Genomic DNA, 26,659 nt, shown 5'->3' with positions numbered 1-26,659 from the left:
GTCTGTGCCTGTATTTAGTTTTCATGCTAGTGAGGGCTGAGAATCCACTCTCACATTGGTACGTGGTTGCAAAGGGCAGCAGTGTCTTAACGGCGCGATTTGCCAAGGCAAGAAACTCTGAGTGCAGCCCAATCCAGAAATCTGGCAGTGGCTTCTGATTAAATTCAATTTTCACAGAACCGTGTGTTGCAATTTCGATGAGGCTCTCTTGTTGAGATATCGGTAAGTGGACTGGAGACAGGCCATGAAAGGGATAACGAATCCAGTTTGTCTTCCGTTTCGGAGAAGTACCTGCATATTTGCGCACCCAGCTCACTCAGGTGCTTCGCTATATCACATTTGACATTGTCTGTAAGCTTGAGTTCATTTGCACACACTAAATCATACAATGATGAAAAAACCTGTGTGCTGTCCTTGATAATGCAGAAAAAGAGCTCCAACTTCTTAATCATAGCCTAAATTTTGTCCCCCACATTGAATAGTTGCAATCCTAGATTCAGATCATTCAGGCGAGAAAAAACATCATGAAGATCAGCCAGTCGTGTGAAACTCATCACGCAAGTGGTCAGACAAGTGAAAATTATGGTCAGTAAATAAAACCTTAAGCTCTTCTCTCAATTTAAAAAAAGTGTCAATACTTTTCCCCTTGATAACCAGCGCACTTCTGTATGTTGTAAAAGCGTTACATGGTTGCTGCCCATATCATTGCATAATGCAGAAAATACGAGAGTTCAGGGGCCTTGTGAACTTAAGAGTTAATAAACCAATTAGGCACATTTGGGCAGCCTTGATACAACATTTTGAACAGAAATGCAATGGTTCAATGGATCAGTCTAAACATTGCATGTACACTGCCATCTAGTGGCCAAAATCTAAATTGTGACTGGGCTGGATTAATACATTATGGCCTTTCTCTTGCATTTCAAAGATGGTACAAAAAATATATATTTTACCACATCTAATGTGTTATATTCTCCTACCTTAATTTCACATTTCCACAAACTTCAAGGTGTTTCCTTTCAAATGGTATCAAGAATATGCAGATCCTTGCTTCAGGTCCTGAGCTACAGGAGGTTAGATTTGGGTATGTCATTTTAGGCGAAAAATAGAAAAAAAGGGTCCGATCCTTAAGTTAACCATTTTCACTGTAGTGTCCAAAACATCTTTCAAGCTGTCAGGCATTCCCTTGGCAGCAAGAGCCTCTCGGTGGATGTTGCAGTGTACCCAAATGGCATCCTCTGTCTCCCTGTCATGGATTTTGCGCAATCAGTACAGATCCAAACACATCTTGACTACCAAAGTCCATTTGATGTCACAAAGCTGTTCAGTAAAAATATCCTCTCCTGTTGTCCTGGTTTCCAGTGGTTTGTAGAAGAGGATGATCCTTAATTGACCCCACATAAATGTAACGGACATGTGCCAGGCCTGCCACGTCTGTTGACTCATCCAGCTGTAACACATAGAATTCACTGGCTTGTATGCGAAGCAGCCATGTCACTGATGCATCGTCAAGCAGTATTTATTGATGAATGCATTGTCTGTAGCTTTTTGTGCCGTTACATATATATATATATTTTTTTTTTAAATCTAAATGGACTGTTTGAAAATGTAAATCACATTTTCATTTGGAGTACACCAGTTTGGGAATAGCCGCCCCAAACATTTTGATTGTCTGCTTAGATATGCATCCAGATATATCCTTCGGTAGGCAGGCCCAGGCTTGGGTGTCAGTGTGACAGAGGGAGCTACTAGGATATCAACACATCAGCTCAACTGAAGCCGAATCAAAAATGGGGCTCAACTGTTGGCCAGGCCACAGAATGACAGCAGGTCTGGTTGCGTTTGTGGTCACTGCTGTGCGGGGCGGGGGGGCTGAGCTCACAGAGCGAGCCCCATCTGTGGACCCAAGTACCACTCTGTGCTGGCTGGCTATACTCTGATGCCCATCTATCTATGCATATCTAGTGTGTAGATGACAACATTTGAATGTATTTCCACAAAAAAAAGACAATGTTGAGAACCAGGCAATGTAAAATGGCATAGTTAGCTTTAATACAAAAACAGATAATGCAACAAAATGTGTCTTTTGAAAAATAAAAGCAGTAAAACGTGTATAACCACATGGCCAGATTATTAACACAAAACATCCGATGGGATGTCTACACATCATCATGCACTAAACAAAAACTGGCCTCAAACAGATCAGGTTTAGCATTAGGTCAAATAAAACTAGCAATCTGATTTAATCAAATTACCAAAATATGCAGTTATTGTCTTTAACTTGTTGTTGAGAAAGTTCTGTTCCACCTCTACTCTCCCACCAGGCCCTGCAAGAGAGGCGATCTGGAACCAAACCATAAAAATAAAACATTGTTACTATACTAATTACAAGTCCGAGTCATTGACATGAACATTTATTATATAGAGAAAAAAAATCAGCACCTTGATTTATAATAGAAAGTTTTTCAATGAAAAGTAATGTAATAGATTTGTATGTAAATCTAGTAAACTGTATGGTTCAACATCCCTGTCTGTTGTTCGGTGCACAAAGCTGGCAAGTTATTATTTACAGAGGCTGCCTTCAGAGGCAGCCCAATTCAGATTTCTTTTCACTAATTGGTCTTTTGACCAATCAGATCAGCTCTGAAAAAGGCCTGATGTGATTGGTCAAAAGCCCAATTAGTGGAAAAAAGGATCAGAATTGGGGTGCCTATAAACTCCGCCCTGTTTGCTAAACCACAGTAACAGTTCTGACAATAACAGTAAAGGCCAAACAGAGCCAGACTCAGACCTAAATACATATTTTTTTTATTTAACTAACCTTAGTCAGATCCACCACAATCAAACCCCTCTAGAGAATGAAACAAAAAAACAACAATACTCACTAACTCGGACTAAAATAAATAGGGGCCTCGTGCAATTAGCCAATTCGCAAATAGTATTTTGATGAACTGGGTGGCTTGGGTCAATGTAGTTCTATACACTCCCCTCTGTATTTATTTGGACAGTGACGCTACTTTTTTATTTTCTACGTCTTTCTCACTCATCATTCACAATTAATGCATAACCATGGTACCATCAACATTAATGTAGAAGTGTTCAGAAACATATTCTATTCTAGCTTAAAATAAGTGACAATGCATTATTCACCATTCAGTTCCTATTGGGCAAAACATAACTCGAAACACAACCAAAACAAGCTGTGAATGCATCCAACAAGTTTGTAGAGTGACAAGTGATGTTGTCATTGTGTACAAGGACTATGGGACCAAATAGTAAACGATTGACTACTTTAATACACTATAAGTGAATTTGGCCAAATACTTATGACTTCTTCAAAAGGGGGGACTAGATACAGGTAAAACAGATGTATAAAAATACCCTAAAATAAAAAGATGACATTCTGTACTGTCGCTTCATATGAAACAATCCCAAATCCTGGGGAATATAGCCACATTTAAATATTTTAGCCTCCTTGACCAAATAAATACGGAGTGGAGTGTGCTTCTTCTATACTCATTATACTTATCTACTGATAACAGCCACCATGGACTTAGCTTTATAGTAGCAAGTAGTAGTAAACCTGCACTCAAAATAGTTAGATATGCCACTGCTAAATAAGTAAGTCAATAGATTACCAAATAGGTGACAGCCTGCTTTGTTAGACTGCTGATAACATGCATGATGGCATAATGAATTCATCATAAGGCCTATGTAGCCTTTCCCAGCTCTGGGAGCCTTTGATCAGACAGTGAGAACACTTACAGCCACGGGATAGCACAGAGATGGGCAACCAAGTAAATAAAGGAGAAGTATGGGCATTCCCCAAAACATGCTCAGTAGAGGCTCAGCTGGGCAGGCAGGCGCCTGGCATCATCAGCGCTGACTACGACTATGTCCTAACCTTTCCTGAAGTGTGCACTTGCACATTTTCTTGCCTGGATTTATCAAATGGTGGCAACTCCCTCTAGCCAATCCTTATACCAATCCAATGAAGAGGAATGTGCAAGTACACACTTTGGGATAAAGGTGGTGAATTGGGATGCAGCTTTGATCCTCTTCCATAAAATGAGCCCTGCAGAAACTTCACACTTCTATAGGCCTTCAGACTGTACTGCTGTACTCTAATTTACACTGAAATATCAACAAATAGAAATGTATCTTGAATCAATCGTAGCCAAGCATGACTAGCATGCACAAAGACTCAACATCCAAACATGAGTTGCAAACCACCAATACTCCTCCACTTGTCCATATAACCTACCTGATCCATGTCTGCATTTCGTGGGAGGAAGTACACAATATTATCAGATATCATTTTGGACAACCTGAAAATGTCAAAAGTATTAACAGTTAAGGAAAACAGTGTTCAACTCTTCTACGACAACATAATAGAATAATAGAATGCTACAATGCATGTAAATACTAGTGGAATATAAAAAGATGGCAAACTCAGATTGGCAAGCAAAGACCAACCCACAAACAAAACTAACTGCAAATCCCAAGTTCCTCAAAATTCAAAAGGCACTCGCACATCTGAGCTATCTCTTTTTACAGGTGCATGGTAACAGTTGAATCAAATGAGAAAATAGAAAGAACTCGCACACTGCTCTTAATAGTATCACTCCTCTTTAATAAGCTTCACGGCCCTCGGCAGAACGTGAGGTCGATATGTAAAGCTTATTAAAGAGCAGTGATACTATCAAGAGCAGTGTGCGGGTTCCTTCTTTTTTCTCAGTACATCCACAATTCCTGTCTTCACATTCCCCCTTAGCTAGCTAACAAACTGCTGGCCTTGTCACTCTGCGTGTACCTCTGCCTCTCTGTCCGGGTCCGTCTCGGAGTCTGGCCTGTTGCCTGACTAATAACCGGAGAGCAGCTTCATTGTGAGAAATAAAGGATATCCATTTGGCGCCATCATGGTCTTGATATCGAAGACGTCTGCGCTGAGGTAGTCTGGGCCGCCCCAGGGGGGGCTGAGGAACACCACGTCCGCACGCAGACGAGGTGCCAGCTGCAGGAAGTCTCCCTGCACAAAGTCGATGTGCTCGGCCACCTTGTAGACCTGGGCGTTGTGCTGTGCCAGGGCCAGACGCACTGGGTCGATGTCAATGGCTAGCACTGCATGGGGGCAGGGACATGGAGGACAGAGAGTCAGACACACAGGGAGTACCACGCAGGACAACGTGCTCTATCTGTTTAAATGTCTGGAGGAAGGGAAAGGGACAGACGGCATCTCAAATGGCACCGTATTCCCTATGTAGTGCACTACTTTTGACCAGGGCGCATAACTGCACTATTATTGGAAAGACACGCAGACTTGAGTCAGACACACAGGGAGAACCACTAAGGACAATATGACACAACTGTTAACCTATAGGATATAATATGGGCCCCAGAGGTTTTCCTGGTCACGTCACAGGGTCAGGAATACTCTTGCCCTATTTACAAAGGCAGGTACAGTAACCAAAAATATCTACATTTTATAAGATATTAAAGCAAAGGAGCCTCTGAAGCTTGGCTCAAATATGATGCTACTATACCCCTCTTCCCAGTGAGGGCAAACTGGATGGCATTGCCTCCCACTCCACAGAAGGCATCTATGATGAGTTCAGAGTGGAAACTCTCCTGGACCCTCAGGGCAATGTGCTCTGCTATCTTCTCTGGGGTAACAGAGAACCAGCCCTCTGTACACACAGACAAACAGACAGACAGGCTTTAACAAACTGAATACAATGATGCAATTAATATTATCTCATTTTAAAATTATATATATACACACACACACACACAGTGTAGAATTGTTTAATTTATTGATTCATATTTTAATAAATCATAATTTATTGGATTGGGGGGGTGATCCCCAATGCAAAGCATAGCCACCAGAGGTCAGTCAACTGTAAAATGGTTTTGTCCAAACAATGCCAAATATTTTGGTTCATTATTGATTTATCAAATTTGTCCAGAAATATGATATCTAATTGATTGATTTTTGTGGGCTCATAAGTCATGCTAGTTCCATTCGCAAATTCCCCAAAATAACCAAAACACTATTAGTGACGATTACATTTTAAAACGGCTGTCATTCACAACATTTTACTGCAGGCAAATATCAGGCCTGCTGGAATATAAAGTAGGTGTGTGTGTATTTTCAATTATATTGAGAATAGCCTGAATATATCATACAAGACAACCCAAAAACGATTGAATAAGTATGCTGTGGTTATAGAGGTATATTTGATAGACTATGTGGCGAGGCTGGGATGCTTCATAGACCAACCACGTCCTCCGGTCTAGGTGAGGAGAGACCGGAGGACATCTGCCTTTATTCTCGAGCAGCCATTGCCGGTTCCTTTTCAGTTGCTTGTTTTCACAGCCTCCTCAGAGTATAAACACCTGCTAAGGCAAACAATGCTGGGAGTGCACTCTTCTCTTGTAACGCTTCACGTTCCTCACTCTCTTTCATTACAGTCCTCACCCCTCCCTCTGTTCTGAGAAAAGTGGCCGAGGAGAGGGTGTTTCACAAAGAAACATGGATGGACTTTCCAATTGAGCTCAAGGGAGGATCCGTAGATACATTTGATTTGTTTTCCTAAATGTTCACTGAGATGGGAGATATTCCTTTCAGTTTGTAGTGGATTCTCAAAACCGATTGCTGTTCCTGAAGGAAACCTCTAACACCATGTTAAAGAGTTTTTATTACCTATATGACTTCAGTCCCAAAATACTAGATTACCCCTCCCTCCTCACACTCTGCTCTCTATCATCAGCCAGGCACTGCTACATGAGGCTGTATAGAGACTTTCCTCCTGTACCTAATTGAGCAATGGACACCATATGAATCTGATAGGACTAGGTGTAAATCATTTGGACTGAGTTTCAGCCATGGTGTGGTATGTATCCTGGCTCTCCTCTGTTGACATGAATAAGTGAGAGGTTACGAAGGCTCTGATCTCATTTTCAAACAGAATTCGGAATGCACTGTGAAAGATCTCTGATTGGAGCGAGGAGGAACATATTAGTCATACTACTTTGGAGAATAGGGAGAGATTCGGCAGGACAAGATTGGCCCTCTGATAACAGATAAGCTCTTTGCCAGAAAAAGGTTGGAGAACCACTTGACGTTTTGAACCAATGTTAAAATCAATGTTTAAAATGATAAATCAAAAAGGATGCATTTGGAGGATTTCAGTGGAGGTGAAAAAAATAGCTTTTATACCTGATCACTAACTGTATGAATATTTGTCCTTCTAGAGTACAAGGTTGCTTCTGTTTCTGCTACAGGATCTACACTTTGTGTTGGAAATGGAAAACTAGTCATCTACTTAAATGAACCTAATCTGCATACAGAGTGCCAATCATTAGTTTCTTATCAGTGCATCCGTGTTTAAAAACAGAGTCATAGTCTGGTGCACTTAAATGAGAGGACATGTGCACGAGCAGGGAACGAGGAAGCGGGCGGGAGGGAGGAGGCGAGAGAGAGTAGAGTTGCTCTGCTGGGAGACAGGGAGGAAGCCTGCTGGTGTCATGTGATGCAGGAGGGAGAAATGTGAGGTATGCTTCACTGGCATCAGCACTTCTCCCTAAAGACAGACAGAGGTGGGCCCTGCCTGCCAGCTCATCCATGTGCCCTCTACATCCCCACCACCACATCTCAACATCCCTGACTCTCTTCCCCTCTTGACAACATGATGTTAGACTTCAGGAGCAGCAAAACTGTATCTTATACCTTGGACATACAGCCATTCATTTCTCAACCAGAGAAAAATACTTAACATTCAGTCACCTTGAGAAAATCCTTTCCTTTTCAGAATAAAGTGCATTCCTGAATCACATTTGACCCTCCGTTTGGGCTGCATTAATAGATGTGGTTGGGAGACTACAATAGGAGAATAGTTCTTCTCAAACTAGAGGAATATTAACAACAATATGGAGGTCAGGTAGTTCCTCCATATGATTAACCCTTTCTGCTGGAGCCTGTATGAACAAATTGAAAGTGTGTGTGTTCTGTTTGCTCCGTGACTCACCGTGGTCCAGCTTGATGCCCTCATCGAACCTGGAGAAGAGACGGTAGCGCTGGGCCCAGTACTTAGCCAGCTCGGGCTCCGCTGCAATCTCAGCTGGCATCACTCCACATTTTCCTCTTTTCTTTGTCTTCTTGTTCTTCTTCTTACCAGTCTTCCCAGTAGACTCTGGGAAATAGGCAGTGCAAAAGTAGTAAATTGTACAAGACTTCAACAATCAAACAAGAAATACACCCCAACAAGTATAGATCGGACATGAACGCTTTATGAAAAAGCCCTGGGTTAGAAAAAGGTCTAAACTGGCTGAGGCAAACCAACCTGTGTTATTATGTTCAGGTGCATTGGGAACTAAGTAGTCTGGTATGTCCAGTGAGTACACCTCTCTTCTGAATTGAATCTCTTCATCTTCTTCTTCCTCTACTCTGGTGAAGATGTTCTGCTGGGAGGGTTGAGGGAGCTGCTCAGTACAGTCCAACTCCAAACAGAGTTGAGGACTATCTTCCTTCATCTCTTCCTCCAGTCTCTCTTCTTCTCCCTCTGACTGTGGACAAGCAGGCCTCTCCTTGTCGGCATGCTCCCGGTGCTCATGCGACTGGCCTTTTGACATGTCCGGGACGGCTGTGTGTGTGCCGTTGTCTTTCTGAACCCTCTGGAGGAAACTCTGAACCTGAAAACAAGAGCAGCACGTGAGTGCGTGAATACAACAAACACGCATGGCCAATGAACGCTAGAGGAACAGAGAAGCATCACAACGAAACCATACTTTAAAGTAGGCCTCAACAGGGCTCAAGTCATTTCTACTGTGCCTGCTGGATGATGGTGCCATTTGCTGCAGACAGTAAATACTGCAAGTCTTGCCCAGAAGATCAATCCAGTGAGCTCAAAACAAAGATCAATGGAAAAGCACTGCATTTAACTGGTTTAAGTCCTCTCACAGTGCGACACATGACTTAATAATGTCTCAACATCGTAGAAACACACCGATGTCCACTATACCTGTAGGCACTATACCTGTAGGCCACACTAAGTCATTACCTTTCGGAAGTGCAGTACCTTGACAAGTTTCAATTGCTCTGGGATAATACAATCCAGCACAGTCCGCAAACAGAACAGTAGCATTTCCTAGCCTCTCTACCATGGTTTGAATAAGCATGTTAGAGTTCATAGTGACCAGCTGAACACACTCTTCCTTTACTCCTCAAGGTCAGTCTTATCAATGAAATGTGACTGACTCAAACAATGATGATCCGTGAACTTTAAACAGTGCGGCTACCCTCGGACCAGTGCAGCGTGGCGGCTCATTGTAAATAGATTCAGTTGGTTGAAACAGCAGCTGCATGCATAAGAGAGATGTGGTGTGTCAGAGGAGGCCAGCACTGACAGGAGGGGAGGGAGGATGGGAGTATTGGCTGTGCTCCCATTCTCTCCTCTCTCTGCCAGTGGAGACTGAGGCAGAGTAAGAAATGAGGTAGACCTCTCTGAAAAGGCTCCCCAGTGTCAACCACAGGGCATTTCATCCACCTGCTAATCCAGTCATGAGCTGCTATGAAATGTGGGTGTGCAGTATTAAAACGAGAGTGATTCTATTAGTATCGCAATCAATAGTAATCGTACTGTTTGTGAAAATAATTTGTAAAATTGTACTTTTTGAAAGGTCTTAGTCAACTTGGGCTCTGTGTTATCTCCCTCTTCAGTAAAGAAGGTGTGCGTGTTGTGGCAGGCTGCTTTCTTCCCTCCATGTTGCTTCCTATTCCTCCCAGCCCTACTTCCATGGTGGTGACTGGGGCTGGGCTTAAACTTCAGCACGCTCTCAATCCTAAAAAAAACACAACATAAAGAGACTGATATTCTAAGAGGACAATCAACCGTTTGTACATATACCTGGTTTATTTTCAAAATGTCACCCTATTGCCTACATACTGTATAGTGCACTACTTTTTGACCAGGCTGGGTCAAAAGTAGTGCACTTTATAGGGAATAGGCTCCCATTTGGGACGCAGACCCAAGTCTGAGGGAGTAATGCTGACTTACATGGGGTCGTGGCTGCGCTTTAATCCCAGTTTATCCCAGGCTTCATCCACAGACATCTGAGGGTTCTCCTCCACATCCAGTTCATGACTGGGTCAACAGATCAGTAGACGATAGATTGATACACAGCATTAGCCTTACACACCATCACAATGATCGAACAAGACTGCATTCCAATTGGTACCATATTCCCTATATAGTGTACACTTTTGACTGGAGGGCCCTGGTCAAAAGTAGTACACTATATAGGGAATGTGTAGCCAACAGTAGAACGTTTATGAGATGCAATAGACAAGAAAATAGGAACATGTAGAAAAATATTGTTATAGTCTCACAAAGCATTGTGTAGGCTAAATCACATATCAGTCCCCAGTACCAGCCTTTGGGTTGGAATGGGCCATCACGTGATGTTTACTGCATACAGATTCCATTTACAAAATCCTTGGTTATTGAAACATGGAGAAGCATCGAAATCTGTGTCTTGGACATGAACATCTCCTTCGATCAAAGTGAAATTGAAAAGACTGATGATAAGCACTTCCATTCATTCCCCTGGCTGACACTTTTACATGCACTGCATCATAGCCAATAATGGAAGCCTTTACAAGGTGAATCGTAGCCAATGGAAGCCTTTACAAGGTGAATCATAGACAATAATGGAAGCCTTTACAAGGTGAATCATAGACAATAATGGAAGCCTTTACAAGGTGAATCGTAGCCAATGGAAGCCTTTACAAGGTGAATTGTAGACAATGGAAGCCTTTACAAGGTGAATCGTAGCCAATAATGGAAGCCTTTACAAGGTGAATCGTAGCCAATGGAAGCCTTTACAAGGTGAATCATAGACAATAATGGAAGCCTTTACAAGGTGAATCATAGACAATAATGGAAGCCTTTACAAGGTGAATCATAGACAATAATGGAAGCCTTTACAAGGTGAATCGTAGCCAATGGAAGCCTTTACATGGTGAATCGTAGCCAATAATGGGAGCCTTTGCAAGGTGAATCGTAGCCAATAATGGAAGCCTTTACAAGGTGAATCGTAGCCAATGGAAGCCTTTACAAGGTGAATCGTAGACAATGGAAGCCTTTACAAGGTGAATCGTAGCCAATAATGGAAGCCTTTACAAGGTGAATTGTAGCCAATAATGGAAGCCTTTACAAGGTGAATCGTAGCCAATGGAAGCCTTTACAAGATGAATCGTAGCCAATAATGGAAGCCTTTACAAGATGAATCGTAGCCAATGGAAGCCTTTACAAGGTGAATCGTAGCAAATAATGGAACCTTTACAAGGTGAATCGTAGTTCAATTCAATCCCCTATGAAAAATATTTCAGTCACTGTCAGCATATACAGTGGCAAGAAACAGCATGTGACCCATTTGGAAATACCTGGATTTCTGCATAAATTGGTCATGCATTTTGATCTGATCATCTAGGTCACAACAATAGACAAACACAGTTTGCTTAACTAATAACACCCAAACAATGTATACGTTTTCATGTCTTTATTGAACACTGTGTAAACATTAACCTTCCAGGGTAGAAAAAGTATGTGAACCCTTGGATTTAATAATTGGTTGACTCTCCTTTGGCAGCAATAACCTCAACCAAATGTTTTCTGTAGTTGCGGATCATACCTGCACAACCGTCAGAAGGAATTTTGGACCATTCCTCTTTACAAAACTGTTTCAGTTCAGCAATATTCTTGGGATGTCTGGTGTGAACGGCTCTCGGTCATGCCACAGCATCTCATTCAGGTTGAGGTCAGGACTCTGACTGGGCCACTCCAGAAGGTGTATTTTCTTCTGCTGAAGTCATTCTGTTGTTGATTTACTTCTGTCTTTTGGGTTGTTGTCCTGTTGCATCACCCAACTTCTGTTGCGCTTCAATTGGCGGACATATAGCCTAACATTCTCCTGCAAAATGTCTTGATAAACTTGAATTCATTTTTCCATCTGATAGCAAGCTGCCCAGGCCCTGAGGCAGCCCCAAATCATGATGCTCCCTCCACCATACTTTACAGTTGGGATGAGGTTTTGATGTTGGTGTGCTGTGCCTTTTTTTCTCTCCACACATAGTGTTGTGTTCTCCTTCCAAACAACTCAACTGTAGCTTCACCTGTCCACACAATATTTTGCCAGTGGCGCTGTGGAACATCCAGGTGCACGTTTGAAAACTTCAGACGTGCAGCAATGCTTTTTCTGGACAGCAGTGGCTTCTTCTTCCGTGGTGTCCTCCCATGAACACCATTCTTATTTTACGTATCGTAGGCTCGTCAACAGAGATGTTAGCATGTTCCAGAGATTTCTGTAAGTCTTTAGCTGACACTAGGATTGTTCTTAACCTCATTGAGCATTCTGCACTGTGCTCTTGCAGTCATCTTTGCAGGACAGCCACTCATAGGGAGAGTAGCAACAGTGCTGAACTTTCTCCATTTATAGACAATTTGTCTTACCATGGACTGATGAACATCAATGATTTTAGAGATACTTTTGTATGCCTTTCAAGCTTTATGCAAGTCAACAATTCTTAATATTAGGTCTTCTGAGATCTTTTGTTCGAGGCATGGTTCACATCAAGCAATGCTTCTTGTGAATAGGAAACTCAAATTTTGTAAGTGTTTTTTATAGGGCAAGGCAGCTCTAACCAACATCTCCAATCTCGTCTCATTCATTGGACCCCAGGTTAGCTGACTCATGACTCCAATTAGCTTTTGGAGAAGTCATTAGCCTTTGGGTTCACATACTTTTTCCAACCTACACTGTTTAAATTATGCATTTAATATAGACAAGAGAAATACAATTTGTATTATTTTAAGCACACCATGTTTGTCTATTGTTGTGACTTAGATGAAGATCAGATCAAATTTGATGACCAATTTATGCATAAATCCAGGTAATTCCAAAGGGTTCACATACTTTTTCTTGCCACTTGAAACAGTGATTTCCAGTTATACTATTCTTGCTACTACATTGCTATGCCAACATTAGGAAGAGGACAATACTGTAAAATACTGCAAGACATGAAAATGTAGATAAATTGCCATGTAGCTTACCTTCGCTTAAGTTTTGTGACTCTTCCATCTGGTGGTTCATCATCTTCATCACTATTAGACGCTCTTCTCTCACCTGATCCGTTGTTTTTCTGGTGACATTTGCCCTGTTTGGAATCTGAAGGGGGAAAAAAAGTGTACATCATTTGTCCCTACAACATTGCATTCTACATGCATGTTTTCCTTGCAAGAGGATAAAACGGGGAACAAGAAGTCAGCATGTGGTGTAAAACAATGCTACAAAGCCAGATAAAAACAGAAATACTATGAAACAGAAATGACAGCAGTGTTGTGTGGGATCAGTCACAGACAAGATGGAAAGTTCCATTTTTACAGAGCATCCATCACGGTCTACAAAGTCACAGAGAGGAGACGGCCGTTGATTCAGGCAGTGGTTCTTTGCTCGCTCTGACTAGAGGAACCATTAAAAATGCATGGACCTGTGTCACATGGTCCTTTCATTCAAAGGAACACATCTTTTGATAGTACAATGCATAAAATATTCAGACAGTCACCTACAGTTTGGAAAAAGACCCAAATTACAAGGACTAAAATATATATGTTTTAAAAAGGATGTGTGTAGGACATTGCTATCGCCTACCCATTCTGAGTGCAATAGGCTACTCTAATGACATCTTTAGTAGGGCCGGGACGATACCAGTATCGCGATACTCGTTAGTATTGTGTCAAGGAAACAAACATCATTATGTTGTCATCCAGAGTCACGTATATTTACTTTCCAAGCTAAAGCACCTGATATTTTACATTTTTTCGAAAGGACCAAAGAGTGAGGTCTGACTAGTGTTTTCATTTTGCCATGAAAAAAAAAAAAACACGATACTGGTATTTAGGTTTTAATAGATTTGAGCGCAAGAACTGTGGGAATCACTGCTATATCAACATAGTGTCAGTCTCCTCAACGATATAGGATAGTTTCCTGAACTGAGAGACAGAAATATCATGTTTGTAGGCGGATGAAAGGTCTCACCTCTTAATTCAGTGGACTTAGTTGACGAGGCAGTTCTTTTATGATTACCACCATCACAAGGTTCATCATTTCCACAGACATGGTCCACTTGTTGTTTGCTCAAATCACACTGACCAACTCCCTCTGACAGAAGGCTCATCTGCCCAATCAGATCGACCACTTCACTAGTGCCCGCCTCACTCCGCTCCAGCCTTCCTTCAAACTCTAAATCCCCTGGGTCACAACAATGAGTCGGCTCTCCTTCGGCTTCACCCTCATGTCCAGGCTGCTTTGTTTCAATGGGTGCACTGCTTGAGTAGTCTATGGTCCATCCCTGGGCTGCCCAGTAGTTGAACTGCTCCCAGTAGTAGAGAAAGGTGTGGCTGGTGTGATTATCCCATGCCTCCTTAGTGCCTGGGCAGTCCCAGGGGGGCTCTGCTGTGGCTGGACAGCTGGAAGTCTCAGGGTGCTTCTCCAACCAGCCCTGCCACAACAACCCCTCTCCCTGCTGGCTCCAGTAGTCTTCCCAACCCTCCTGGGCCTGGGAGGGTTGAGGTTCTGCCTCTGTCTCTCCTTCGGGCCTCTCACTGAGATCAAACCAATCAAACGCTGGCTTAGTGCTTTCAACACTGGGATCATCCTTCTGTGACTGGAGTGGATCATCTTCATCCAGATTCTCAGGGGCTGCTTCCCAGTGGTTGGCATTCTTCCTCCTTAACTTTCTCGCCTTTTAGGAGACAAAGACACTAGGTGAGAGAGCATAGGACTACATGTGATAGTGACCCTAACCCACAAATATAGAACATAAACTATAGGCTACAGTCAGAAATGGTAGAATGATTTTTTTGACAGTGTGTGTGCAGGATTTTTTTTTGTTGTTGCCTGATTTAGATATGCTTCTGCTTAGAATATCTGACATTTTGGTAAACTGTGTTAGTCAACTTGTCTATAATTAGATACATGCTGCTTCTCTTCGTCACTATATGTTGCCTTAGAAGACTTTTAAAAAAACTTTGCTTACCAGAATAAATCAGTTTGCAAACAATATAAAAAATAAAATGGAGTTAATAAAGCCGCATACAAACTTGGTCTCTTTTTTGTTTTCTTGAGTAAGGTAGCTCCAAAATGCAGGTGTTTCAGCCTAGCTCAGTGGATTATGTGGTGGTGGGGCAGCCAGCGGAATATATGGAACGTAGGAGTTGGTAATGTTCTCTAGTTACGCCGTGATTGGCTCAGTGTTCTGCCATTCATGGGGACACCACATCACCGCCAAATCTAAGTGTAGAGCTAGAAAATTCAAGCCCTTTGGGTGATGCCAAAGAGTTACATTAGAAGTGCCCATCCAAGAAGGATCAAGGTCATTGGCCACAGATAAAATGTCAAATCACATTATCTACCGTAGCTTTAATTGGACTGATCATGTCAACATCTTACTTTCAAAATCTTAGCTAGCAGACATCATCATGAAGTCTACGATCTACTGGCAAATGCTTTTTAATCCTTGTCATATGAAGATAAATAATAGATCAAACGTATCGGTACTCATCAGCCATAAACAATATACAAGTTGGAAATTGCAAATTCAAAAATGAGTGGTTTGGAAGGAATCAGTGACAGAGGCTAACTGCAAGGATTGCTGAGCAATCACTAGCTTGCTATTCATTGGAGTGGGTATGTGGTTCCAAGTCTGGGTTTAAGGGTCTCTTTCCAAGCTTAAAAGGATAGACGTTCAACATTGGGCATGCTGTCAACATGACCTCTTCTTTCTTTTAGGTGGACTCTCTGGTGAAGGATAAACAGGCAATGTTTACTTGCTACTACTTACAGATTTCCTCTGTGCAGAGGAGCTTATGAACTCCACAGGCAGTCCCATTCTGGCCATAAGCTGGGCTTCTTCATCGATTGGTTCATCCTCCTCCTCCTCAGTCTCTTCATCTTCTGCCTGGTCCTCTCCATGCTCATCCTCTGCCTCTGAGTGCAACAATAGGCTGAGTTACAGACAACTTTCAGGTTTCAGAAAAGGTTGGCAACATGCATGTCAATTATTGGGAGTGGTTAGGTTAGCCAAGTGAAACTCAACTCCAAGACATACTACAGAACAACTGAGTTAACCTGCAACTAGTGTGGCAAACTGGAGCTCCACGTCACACAAAATGATTGATGTGTCAAAAACTATGGATTTCAGTAACCATAGCCCGCAATTACATGGGACAATAACCTGTGTAAATGCGGGCTACTTACTGGATGACGAAATCCGTACTTATGATCAAAACTTGTATGAGATGTCTGAGCTCCAGTCGGTCACACTAGTCTGATCAACGCCGTTGATGTGAAGTACATCGTGTCGTTGAGCTTTACTTGACTAGGGTTAGGTATGTGCAATGACGTATACTACATTGGTTATGTCCTACCTTGCAGCTCACCTTCGGCCAAGTTAGTGATGGCTTTACGGTCAGATCTGTACAACTCACGATCCCTACACCGGGAGAAAAAGAGGACACAGTCAAAGTGAAAACAATGCAACACAGTTTACATTGTGTGTTGTACTTGTATAGTAACTATATAGGTAGCTAGCTCACTTACTGTACAAAAGCTCTCGAACACAAGCAGTGTATAGTCCCATCATCTCCAGCCAAGCTCCTTTGGCTGAAAATAATGTCGGCAACCACATTCCATTTTCCATGATCAATCATCATGTTCACACTTGTTAGCTAGATAACGTTAGCGGGAAATGTAAATAGAGAAAGGCTCTTTCACTGCGATCGAAGTTCATCCGGATACACACACGTGTTGGCTACAATGACATCCGTTCCTGGTTGTGTCACATGAATAAGGAACCGGGTGAATAAGGAACCGGGTAAACCAGGACAAAAAATATCAGGAATCTTCCTCTCCTCGACCTACCAAAGGGATCAAAATGTATGTAATGATTTCATAACAATATTGTATTGTTATTTATGCAATGCTAGTATTGGTGTCTATGCAGTGGATGTTATTAGCTTTTGCTCGTGTCAAGGCTAATTGTGGTAATTTATTATAGCTAATCTCAGGAAGTAGCTAGCTAGCTTGCTAATATATTAACTGTGTAATTTGCAAATCAGCTAGCTAATCTAGGGAAATTCTGATCCGATAAAATCAACATATATATATATATATATTTTATTATTAGGCTGTCTATGTATAAAGTTAATTTCAAGTTGGAGCTACTTAGATATCTAGCACTCAGGTGTCAGACAGCAGTTAGGCTGTAACTAGCTCAGTCAACTGTCACATTGTGTTAAATATGGAGGATACATTAAAATAGTTCACTCATTCCATTTACAATTGCGAACAAGTGTCAGTTTCGGTCTGCTTAACCAGCCGGGTGGCTGATGTATAGCAGCTGGGTCTTGGTGGTCTGCTGATGGTGCTTTCAAGACAAATGGGAACTCGGAAAAATACGAGGTCAAATCCTGACATCAGTGATCTTCAGGTCGGGAAGTCGGAGCTCTAGAAAGAGGCCCGAGTTTCCGAGTTGGAACGGTCATCCAACTCCGTATCCAAACTATTTTCCGGAGCTCAACAGTAGTAGACCTTATAGTGAAATGCTTACTTACAAGCCCCTAACCAACAATGCAGTTGAAAAATACAAATAAGAAATAAAAGTAACAAGTAGTTATAGAGCAGCAGTAAAATAACAATAGCGAGGCTATATACAGGGGGGTACCGGTAATGAGTGCGCGGGCACTGGTTAGTCGAGGTAATATGTACATGTAGGTAGAGTTATTAAAGTGACTATGCATAGATAATAACAGAGTAGCAGCGGCGTAAAAAGAGGAGGGGGGCAATGCAAATTGTCTGTGCAGTTGTTTTGGACGCCCCAGCTAGCACAGTGGATCTGGGCCGATTCTGGCTGAGAGTCAGACTCGGCTGGCGTCATATGGCCCGAGCTTGGACCTCCTTTGGCAGTATTACTTATGGAAAGGATGCGAGGTTATCTGGCTCAAATGTATATATTACTTGGGACTCGGACCGATTGGGGCTATTCTCTGGTAGATGATTACACGGGCTGCTTTATATAATTAACATTTCATTTATTTTTCCATATTTTATAATTGTTTCTGTGAAAAAAATACAATTAACATTTAAATGAAATTATTTAAGAGTCCTGTGTAATATTTGGATACTTTGCAAGGCAAAAAGTGTGGATGGAGCCTCCCGAGTGGCGCAGCGGTCTAAGACACTGCATCGCAATGCAAACTGCTTGCTACAGATGCTGGTTCGGGACCCGTGCCGGCTGCGACCAGGAGACTCATAAGGCGACGCACAATTAGCCCAGTGTCGTCCGAGTTAGGGGAGGGTTCTGGTAAGATGCTGGCAATGTTGGCTGAATTCCTGTAGACAGAAACGGCCCGTAGTACTTGCAAAGTGATCACATAACCAGCTAAGGAACATTATAACACATCACCACGTTGCAATGTCAATTGAATATCTTCATATTCAGCATATTCTGGGCAGTCTCTTCCAGGAGGATCCCGGCCTCCTGGAAGAGGTCCGATTCTGGGTCGATTCCTCATTGCTAGCTGGGGCAGCATGAGTTCATAAAAGGGTTGGCTGACAACGTTACGAAAATGATCTTTGATGTTGCCCAGAAGCCGTGCGTTATTATTACAGTCCAAATGGAATCCATGCAACCGGCTATATACTCATATACCCTGTGGACCGGTCCGTACATAAAACATTCACCATTCAGGCTGCAAAGGTGTTGAGTTCCTCCTTAACTTCATTAAATAGCGAGAAGGCAGAAAACAAACTGGGAGTATATGCATACTTTCTTTATGAAACACCATTTTCCACCACTATGCTAGAGTGGCTAAATGCTAGTCCCGGATGTGGCATATCGCGTTCAGCCGATCAGGTTGCAGCAATCTGTTGTTGTTTTTTACGCTTGCTCTGAACAAATGACTATATGATCATGTCACACCATTAATTCCTCTGTGAAGACTCTTTGAAACCAAATTAAGTCGGTTAAAAGGTAGACTCAGCGATATGATGCAGATGCAGAAAGTAAACATTATAGTGGGTCAGTTTCCGCAACAATTAAGCGTGTTGAAATAGAGCTATGCTACCCAACCCGAGCCCAACGGGCCCTGACATTACACATCGGGCTAGGGCCGGGTAGGGCCTGTTTTTTTTCTCATCAATAACTAGGGTACGGGCGGGCTCGGGTAACACCAAATTGATCACTAACATTTTGAATCTGAGCCATTTGCTTGTTCTCTACAGCGCACTACAGTCATATCTGATTAAGATCATAACATGGTGCCTCAACCTCATCAAATATAAAACAGGTGAGATTATGAAAAAAAAAAAGTTTTGTCAGATTTTAGTGACAAAGTAGCTAACAGCTAAGTGCTCTCATGTCTCTTCATTGAGCAGAGCAGCCCAAGTGGAGCCGTTGCTATGGATACACACAGACTCAGAGCCGCCAGCGGAGCGCATGCAGACTGAGCTGTGCGCAGGGAGCGAGTGATAAACAGAGAGGAGCAGCTAATGGGTTTACTAACAGAGTAAGTTATTTCTGATTTGGGGTTTCGGTCAGGGCCTGGCCTTACATTTGGGCGGAAGCAATCATACCTGGGTAGGGTCTGAACATTGCGTGCATGGGTAGGGCTTAAAATTCATGCCTTTGCTGTGCTCTACGTTGGCGCTCGGGGCTCAATTTCTCCACTGTTTTCGTGCTCTGGCTACCATGCTGTGAACAGTGTGAAACGAATCCGTGCACATGCGCAGATACTGTGTGAGAGCGAAGTCTTTTATCTCTCTCATCTGTGGTGCTGATCGTGACAACCGTTGAGTCTACCTTTTAAAGTGGCATCTCATGTAAACAACATACGCAGTTTGAGCTACTACGGGAAGTGACATTGCAGGCTAGCTCAGTACCCCCCTCCCATCGAGTAACTCAAGTTGAAGGCCACCTGGGTACTGCAGGCTGCCATTAGCAACTCAAATATCCTTATCTTATTCTGTGTTCTGTTTTTGATGTTTAAATAATCAGTTCCAGGAAGTACATCTGCTGTATTAGAAGCAATTATTGGTACCATGATTGGTTCAAAACATTTTCTTATTTACGCGAAGATTGACCACAAAGATCGCAGTTTTTCAATTCACTATACTGTTTCCTGCTAACAATGCGTGCAGTTGCGCGGTCAGCCATGAACCTCTGTGGCTTAATGAGAGGGGGGAAGTTGTTCTCCCCTGGTCTGAATGCTGTGCCTAATGTCAGGAAGTAGCATTAGCCACCACAGCATGGTATTGAAAAAGGTGTTTCATAAAGAAAGCATATCCCCCCCCCCCCCCGCCTAATTGCCATTAAAACCAGTTAAGGAGGAAAAGTACGCTTTTGCAGCCCGAATGGAGAATGTTTTATGTACGAACCAGTCCACGTATAGCCGGCTGCATGGATTCCCTTTGGACGGTAAGATGAAACGTCTCAATATCGCCATCTGCTGGCCTTTGGTCTAGATAGAAAAAAATGTGGGCGTTGGATGTCTTGCTTCCTCTTCTGTCTCTGATTGTGTCAATGGCTTGCCCTTTTACTTTTGTCTTTCAGGTGTTTCATGTGAGCCTGGTATGATCTGTCCTCAGTACTATTTACACTGGAAGAAGAAAGGTTTGTGAAACAGCTACCAAAATGTTGTAACTGTAAGTCATCCTGGATAAGTGCTAAATCACTAAAATGTTTTTAAAAATAGTTGCAGTGAAATGTGTTATGTTACAGGGTCAGCCATAGTATTAAGGCGCCCCTGGAGCAAATGAGGGTTAAGTGCCTTGCTCAAGAGCACATCGAAAGATTTTTCACCTTCAGCAACCTTTCAGTTACTGTCCCAAATCTCTAACTGCTAGGCTACCTGCCGCCTAAAAATATACATTTTCATTCATTCAGTGATGATACAAATGCAACCATTTGATTACTTGCAATTTGTGTTGCTTCTAAAGTAGCTGCACTTCATCTAGCTAACTTGATTGCTCAGTTTATAAATGCATGCTGATTTGTTTATTTGAGAATCAGCATGGTGTGTAAAACATTTAATACTTGAGTTTTCATAGATACTGTATGGCAAAGTTGTTTTTCTATCCGATTCCCACTTAAACAATGTTTGCTCTCTGTCTTCGCAGAACAAATATTAATATGAATTTATTAGACTGTACTGAAATATCACCTTGTTAGCCCTCTTCTCTCTATTCTGTACTCCAGGCCTGCCCATTGGCAGATGGTATCCTTATTCGACTTGGCTTCCTTTGGGAGAGGCTAACTGTGTGGCAGTATGTCAGATGGGAACGAGTCCTGCATGTTCAGAGATGGAGCCGAGTTTGTGGCCTGCATCTTTCACGCATTTGAGGAATGGTCAGGACTAGGACCCCTGGAAGACTATCTGAGCTATCTGGAGTACCTGGCCTGGGTTTTCACCCCTCTGGTCGTTGTTTTCATCCTGCCCTTCCTCATTGTGATCCTCCTCTACCTCTCCATACTCTTTCTCCATGTGTACAAACACAAGAACCAGCTCAGGGAGGCCTACTCCAACAACCTGTGGGATGGTGCTAGGAAAACTCTGGCAACGTTGTGGGATGGCCACGGGTTCATATGGCACGGTATTTATATATATATATATGCAGTGAGCTCCAAAAGTGTTGGGACAGTGACAATTTTGTTGTTATTTTAGCTCTGTACTCCAGCATTTTGGATTAGAAATGATACAATGACTGAGGTTAAAGTCCAGACTGTCAGCTTTAATTTGAGTGTAAGGTGCGAGTCAAGCCAAGGTATTTACATCCCCTGCACCGCTAATGATGACAGATGTTGTCATCTTTGAAGCTTTAACACGAGTCGCAGATCTGCCCGGGAGGGAGGCTAAGGTTGTCAGGCGGGGCCTCTAGGTGCCACAGTGCCACAATGTAAGCCATGATGAGTGTGTTAATGTTTAGGAATAGAGAAGTATAGTGTTGTACTCTTTTTCCTCATCTCTGTATTCTCACACCTCTGTAGCCTCACCTGCCTCTCAATCAGTCATGGGTCCATATTTAAAGTGAGCTCCAAAAGTATTGGGACAGTTACCTGTTTTGTTTTGGCTCTGTACTCCTGCACTTTGTATTGGAAATGATACAATGACTATGAGGGTAAAGTGCAGACTGTCAGCTTTAATTTGAGGGTATTTTTATCCATATCGTGTGAAATGTTTAGAAATTACAACACTTTTTTTGTACGCAGTCCCCCTATTATAGGGGGGGCAAAAATATTGTGACAAATTCACTTGTGTCTATTGAAATAGTCAACAGTTTAGCATTTGATCCCATATTCCTAACTTGCAATGATTACATCAAGCTTGTGACTCTGCAAAATTGTTGGATGCATTTGTTTGTTTTGGTTGTGTTTCAGATTATTTTGTGCCAAATGGAAATGAATGGTAAATAATGTATTGTGCCATTTTGGAGTCACTTCTATTGTAAATAAGAATATAATATGTTTCTAAACGCTTCTACATGAATGTGGATGCTACCATATTCCCTTTCTTGACAGGATATGAAATCCATGGTATGGAGAAGATTCCAGATGAAGGAGCAGCTCTTATAGTCTATTATCATGGGGCTATTCCCATCGACTATTATTACTTTCTGGCAAATGTCATCATTCAGAAGGGACGGATTGTTCACTCAGTCGCTGATCACTTTCTGTTCAAAGTTCCAGGTAAAATCTTCACAGATCCATTTCCCAGTATCTAATTATAAAGGTGGAGATGTTTTATTCAGTTTATGTGCCCTCTTTATGTAGTTGGACAGTTATGTGTACAGTATATAGCCTACAGCTGCCTTAGTCCATTCTTACAACATGAGCTACTAAGGCTGCGCCTACACAGGCAGCCCAATTCTCCTCTTTTTTTCCAGTAATTGGTCTTTTGACCAATCAGAGATCTGATGGGACATATCTGAATAGTGGAAAAAAAGAGCAGAATTGAGCACTAAAAGCTGACCTGTTATTCTTCTCTGTAGGGTTCAAGCTGCTGTTGGAGGTGTTTAGTGTGATCCATGGGCCCCAGCAAGAGTGTGTAAAGGCACTGAAAAGTGGCCACCTCCTGGGCATCTCACCTGGAGGCGTGAGGGAGGCGCTCCTCAGTGACGAGACCTATCAACTGCTCTGGGGGAAGAGAAAGGGTTTCGCACAAGTGGCTATCGATTCCAAAGTGGTACATGTTGTTTTTTTGTCTCCTTCTGTCTTCGTTCTCAAATGGCACCCTATTCCCTATTCAGTGGACTACTTTTAACCAGAGCTCTATGGCTGTCTGGTGCCCTATAGGTAATAGGGTATCATTTGGAGACAGACAGTGCATGTCACTTTCCTCTTACACAGAAGCATCACTTTATCTGAAGTCCTCTTACATGTTTGTCTTTACATTTTTTTAGCCAATAATTCCCATGTTTACTCAAAACGTCAGGGAAGGATTCCGATCTCTCGGCGGGTTAAGTATGCTTAACTATTCATTTTAATTGCAGTGTGACAAAACATTTTTTAACTTCACAGAAGAGCATAAATGAACTTGAACATGTTATTTCTCAGGCTTTTTCAGATGGTCGTATGAAAAATTCCGCGTGCCGATGGCCCCCGTCTATGGGGGTTTTCCTGTGAAGTTTCGTACATACTTAGGTGACCCCATCCCATATGACCCTAACATTAGTGCAGCAGAGTTAGCTGAAAAGGTAAGACATTATGCAACTGTGGCACATTTCTGTAATTCAATGGCTATTTACTGTCTGAAATGTAGAGTACACAAAAGTCAAATGATTGGGAAAGATGGGGTCAGAGTGAATTTTCCTAATCTTTCTTTCTGATTTTCAGACCAATCAAGCAGTTCAAGCACTCATTGACAGACACCAAATTATTCCTGGGAATGTCCTTCGAGCACTACTAGAGCGATTCCACAGGAGGCATAAAGAAAAATAGCCATAAGGAATATCATTTTTTTGTTGTTATATGAAGCAGTTACATATTTTTTAAGACACTGTTACATATTGAAAGTATTATCATGTGATCTGTTGAATGGTTAACTACAGATTTGCATCTTAATTTGAGCCAGTCTCCTATAGCAGGAAAATAATCCTGTAGATTATAATTAATGGACATTTTTGTAGTGGTTGATAAATTTTTCATAAGGAAAATCAAAGTGGAAATTACAAACTTCAGAAGCCTTTTTAACCTCAAATACACTACAAACTTCTCCTACAATAGGCTGATCAAATTAAGGTCCTGCACCTATACATTATTATTGTAGGTGTACTTTCAGGAGCTTTTTGCACTCAGATTTTGTCACAAAACAATATGTACCGAAGGTAAATTGTTATGGTATAATACACCGTAATTGGTTAATGTCAAATGTGCATATTGAAATTGTATAGTGTTTTTTTGTGCAAGTATGTAGATACTTTGATTCCACAATTGATTTGCACACATTGTTCTAAGTTCCACCACTGCCAACAATTTATATTTAAGAGGCCTTTATTTTGATTAATAACTGCAAATATTGAAACGATATAGCAATTGCTATATAAGAAGCAATATAGGTATGAAGACCGGGCAGCTTTATTTCCTTTCACCTGGGTAAAATGTTTGACATTTTATTTAAATCATTTTGTAATTTCCCCCCAAAAATGTATTGTGGAATTATGTAAGTATGTACTGTAGTTGTAGCCTATGCACCTTTTAAAAATCTATTGAGGTCCATTATGAAACAGGACAGAAATGATTTGTAATGTTAAAATAAATATATATTTTATTATGAGTTTTGTGTGTTTACAAGTCATTTCTGTTATTACCAATACTTTGTATAAAACAATTTAGCAACATAGATAAGAGCAACACTCCAAGATATTTGAAGTGGTTTTGAAAAAAAATAATTTTATTAAAATGTTCTTCCATAAACATCGGTACTATTTCTGCACTAGTGTTTTTCAGTGTTTTAATGTTTCGATTCGACTTTAATCAAGTAATTATTTATGGCCTGTGAATCAAATTGAACTAATGTGCAAAAGTTCACTAATGTGTAGCCTATTCTAAAACACGTTTAGTGTATTTCTCTGTACTAAAATGTATTTCTCTGTACTAAAATGTTTTTGTGCTAACTGAAGTATTCTGCTTGCAGGATGAGCAGAGTTTTGAATGTTGTTTGAGATTGCTCCGTTTGTTCACAATTCTTGGAGGAGAAGGGGAAATGTACTTTGTAGTGTGGCTAGATGGTAGCTGTACTTTCCATGGTTATTGTGAATACTTTGTTAAATGTTATTTTGGTTTTCAGTACAAAGAAAATGGTACTGTGTTTAGTAGCGTATTGTAAGGCCATGTGTGCTGGGAACCGGTCAGTGTATGACACTTAAATTAATCAGATCAATATTTATTTTTTTACCTAACTTGTCTTGACTTAAACTGCTGCCCAATGAAGGCAATCCAATAGTGAGAATTAAATAATATTTTTGATAAAGAATGATTGGATTTCACCAATGGCTTTTTTTGGGTTATTTCTCAGCACAGACAAACTTCATCACACACAACACAAGCTTAAAGAATGTTATACTACATTGTTACCAGAGCGAAACTTATTTTGTTTGTCTAAGAGATGCTTGGAACTTAAACTCAAGCCTGAAGAGATCTGAGATATGGAACATTCTTGGCATCCACACTACAGCACATACAGTACTGTACAGCTTATCTCAGTCCAGTACTGTCTAGGCTTTGCCCCCTGTACAGCTCTCACTGCCTATCCTGTGCGATGTCCTGTTCAACTTATTAGCCTCTGGTTGGCTGATGTAGCCATTGTCTGTATCCTAAATGGCTCCCTCTTCCCTATAATGTACTACATTTGACTGGAGTCCTTTCGGGTGCAATTTGGGTTGCACACATTGTCTGTGGAGGCTTGCAGTGCTTCAGTCATCCTCTGGAATGGTGGGGACTATTAGCTATTGTTTAGTTTCTGTAATTGTATTATCTAGGTATAGCCTACTGAGCCCCTTAATCAGGCACTGAAGAAGACTTGCTGTTTGATATTTATGTCCTATACCAGGGATCATCAACTAGATTCAGCCGCGGGCTGATTTTTTTCTTGGGTGGATGGTCAAGGGGCCACAAGAAGCCCAAACATATTATATTTGACAAAACATAATCATTTCAAATCTTGCTTAGATTTGTACACAAATACATACAGTGCCTTCAGAAAGTATTCCTACCCCTTGACTTGTTCCACATTTTGTTGTGTTACAGCCTGAATTCAGTCAGAATTTTTGTCTCAGCCATCTACACACAATACCTCATAATGACAATGTGAAAACATGTTTTAAGTCATTTTAGCAAATTGATTGAAAATAAAAAACTGAAATAACCATTTACATAAATATTCACACCCCTGAGTCAATACATGTTAGAATCACCTTTGGCAGCGATTACAGATGTGAGTCTTTCTGGATAAGTCTCTAAGAGCTTGGCACACCTGGATTGTACAATATTTGCACATAACATTCTTCAAGCTCTGTCAGGTTGCTTGTTGATCATTGCTAGACAGCCATT

The 26,659-nt window shown here is 41.6% G+C and overlaps 2 protein-coding genes across 10 annotated transcripts; one reads left to right on the top strand and one right to left on the bottom strand.

Moving 5' to 3' along the window:
• Positions 1-2,025: 2,025 nt before the first annotated feature.
• Positions 2,026-17,563, bottom strand: tgs1 (trimethylguanosine synthase 1). Of its 2 annotated transcripts, none has more exons than XM_021589451.3 (13): positions 16,657-17,563; positions 16,485-16,549; positions 15,899-16,044; positions 14,095-14,800; positions 13,110-13,224; positions 10,056-10,142; positions 9,669-9,840; positions 8,343-8,691; positions 8,028-8,192; positions 5,544-5,687; positions 4,905-5,121; positions 4,265-4,343; positions 2,026-2,343 (listed from the first exon to the last, which is right to left on the bottom strand). In XM_021589451.3, exons 1-13 carry the CDS (start codon positions 16,767-16,769, stop codon positions 2,230-2,232), a joined length of 2,472 nt encoding a protein of 823 aa, XP_021445126.3. In that variant the 5' UTR covers positions 16,770-17,563; the 3' UTR covers positions 2,026-2,229. The 2 variants fall into 2 exon arrangements, with proteins under 2 accessions (XP_021445126.3, XP_021445127.3); XM_021589452.3 differs by having other exon boundaries at positions 16,497-16,549; positions 16,657-16,973.
• Positions 16,882-25,596, top strand: LOC110508714 (DGAT1/2-independent enzyme synthesizing storage lipids). 8 transcript variants are annotated; one of them, XM_036965892.2, is made up of 10 exons: positions 16,897-16,992; positions 19,339-19,403; positions 19,492-19,622; positions 20,666-20,725; positions 21,311-21,705; positions 22,631-22,798; positions 23,101-23,294; positions 23,512-23,572; positions 23,666-23,805; positions 23,945-25,596. In XM_036965892.2, exons 5-10 carry the CDS (start codon positions 21,381-21,383, stop codon positions 24,047-24,049), a joined length of 993 nt encoding a protein of 330 aa, XP_036821787.2. In that variant the 5' UTR covers positions 16,897-16,992; positions 19,339-19,403; positions 19,492-19,622; positions 20,666-20,725; positions 21,311-21,380; the 3' UTR covers positions 24,050-25,596. The 8 variants fall into 8 exon arrangements, 5 of the variants coding, with proteins under 5 accessions (XP_021445129.3, XP_021445130.3, XP_021445133.3 ...); XM_021589458.3 differs by lacking the exons at positions 19,339-19,403; positions 19,492-19,622 and adding an exon at positions 18,248-18,418 and having other exon boundaries at positions 16,885-16,992; positions 20,666-20,757; XR_016493047.1 differs by lacking the exons at positions 19,339-19,403; positions 19,492-19,622 and adding an exon at positions 18,248-18,418 and having other exon boundaries at positions 23,512-23,567.
• The last annotated feature ends 1,063 nt before the right edge of the window (positions 25,597-26,659 follow it).

Source organism: Oncorhynchus mykiss, chromosome 28, assembly GCF_057628025.1.
Source record: "Oncorhynchus mykiss isolate SJ-2025 chromosome 28, ASM5762802v1, whole genome shotgun sequence".
Classification (NCBI taxonomy): domain Eukaryota; kingdom Metazoa; phylum Chordata; class Actinopteri; order Salmoniformes; family Salmonidae; genus Oncorhynchus; species Oncorhynchus mykiss.
The sequence above is the reverse complement of the archived record's forward strand: the minus strand, read 5'-3'. Positions and strand labels throughout refer to the sequence as shown.

What these genes read in the sequence shown, in the direction of transcription:
- tgs1 (XM_021589451.3), bottom strand. Translation starts at nt 16,769, where the DNA reads ATGATGATTGATCATGGAAAATGGAATGTGGTTGCCGACATTATTTTC. An exon ending in ACCTGAACATAATAACACAG is followed by an intron (nt 8,193 to 8,342) that starts GTTGGTTTGCCT and finishes CCTATTTCCCAG; the next exon opens with AGTCTACTGGGAAGACTGGT. An exon ending in GGGCATCAAGCTGGACCACG is followed by an intron (nt 5,688 to 8,027) that starts GTGAGTCACGGA and finishes CTGTGTGTACAG; the next exon opens with AGGGCTGGTTCTCTGTTACC.
- LOC110508714 (XM_021589454.3), top strand. Translation starts at nt 21,381, where the DNA reads ATGTCAGATGGGAACGAGTCCTGCATGTTCAGAGATGGAGCCGAGTTT. An exon ending in CCACGGGTTCATATGGCACG is followed by an intron (nt 21,706 to 22,630) that starts GTATTTATATAT and finishes CTTTCTTGACAG; the next exon opens with GATATGAAATCCATGGTATG. An exon ending in CTTTCTGTTCAAAGTTCCAG is followed by an intron (nt 22,799 to 23,100) that starts GTAAAATCTTCA and finishes TCTTCTCTGTAG; the next exon opens with GGTTCAAGCTGCTGTTGGAG.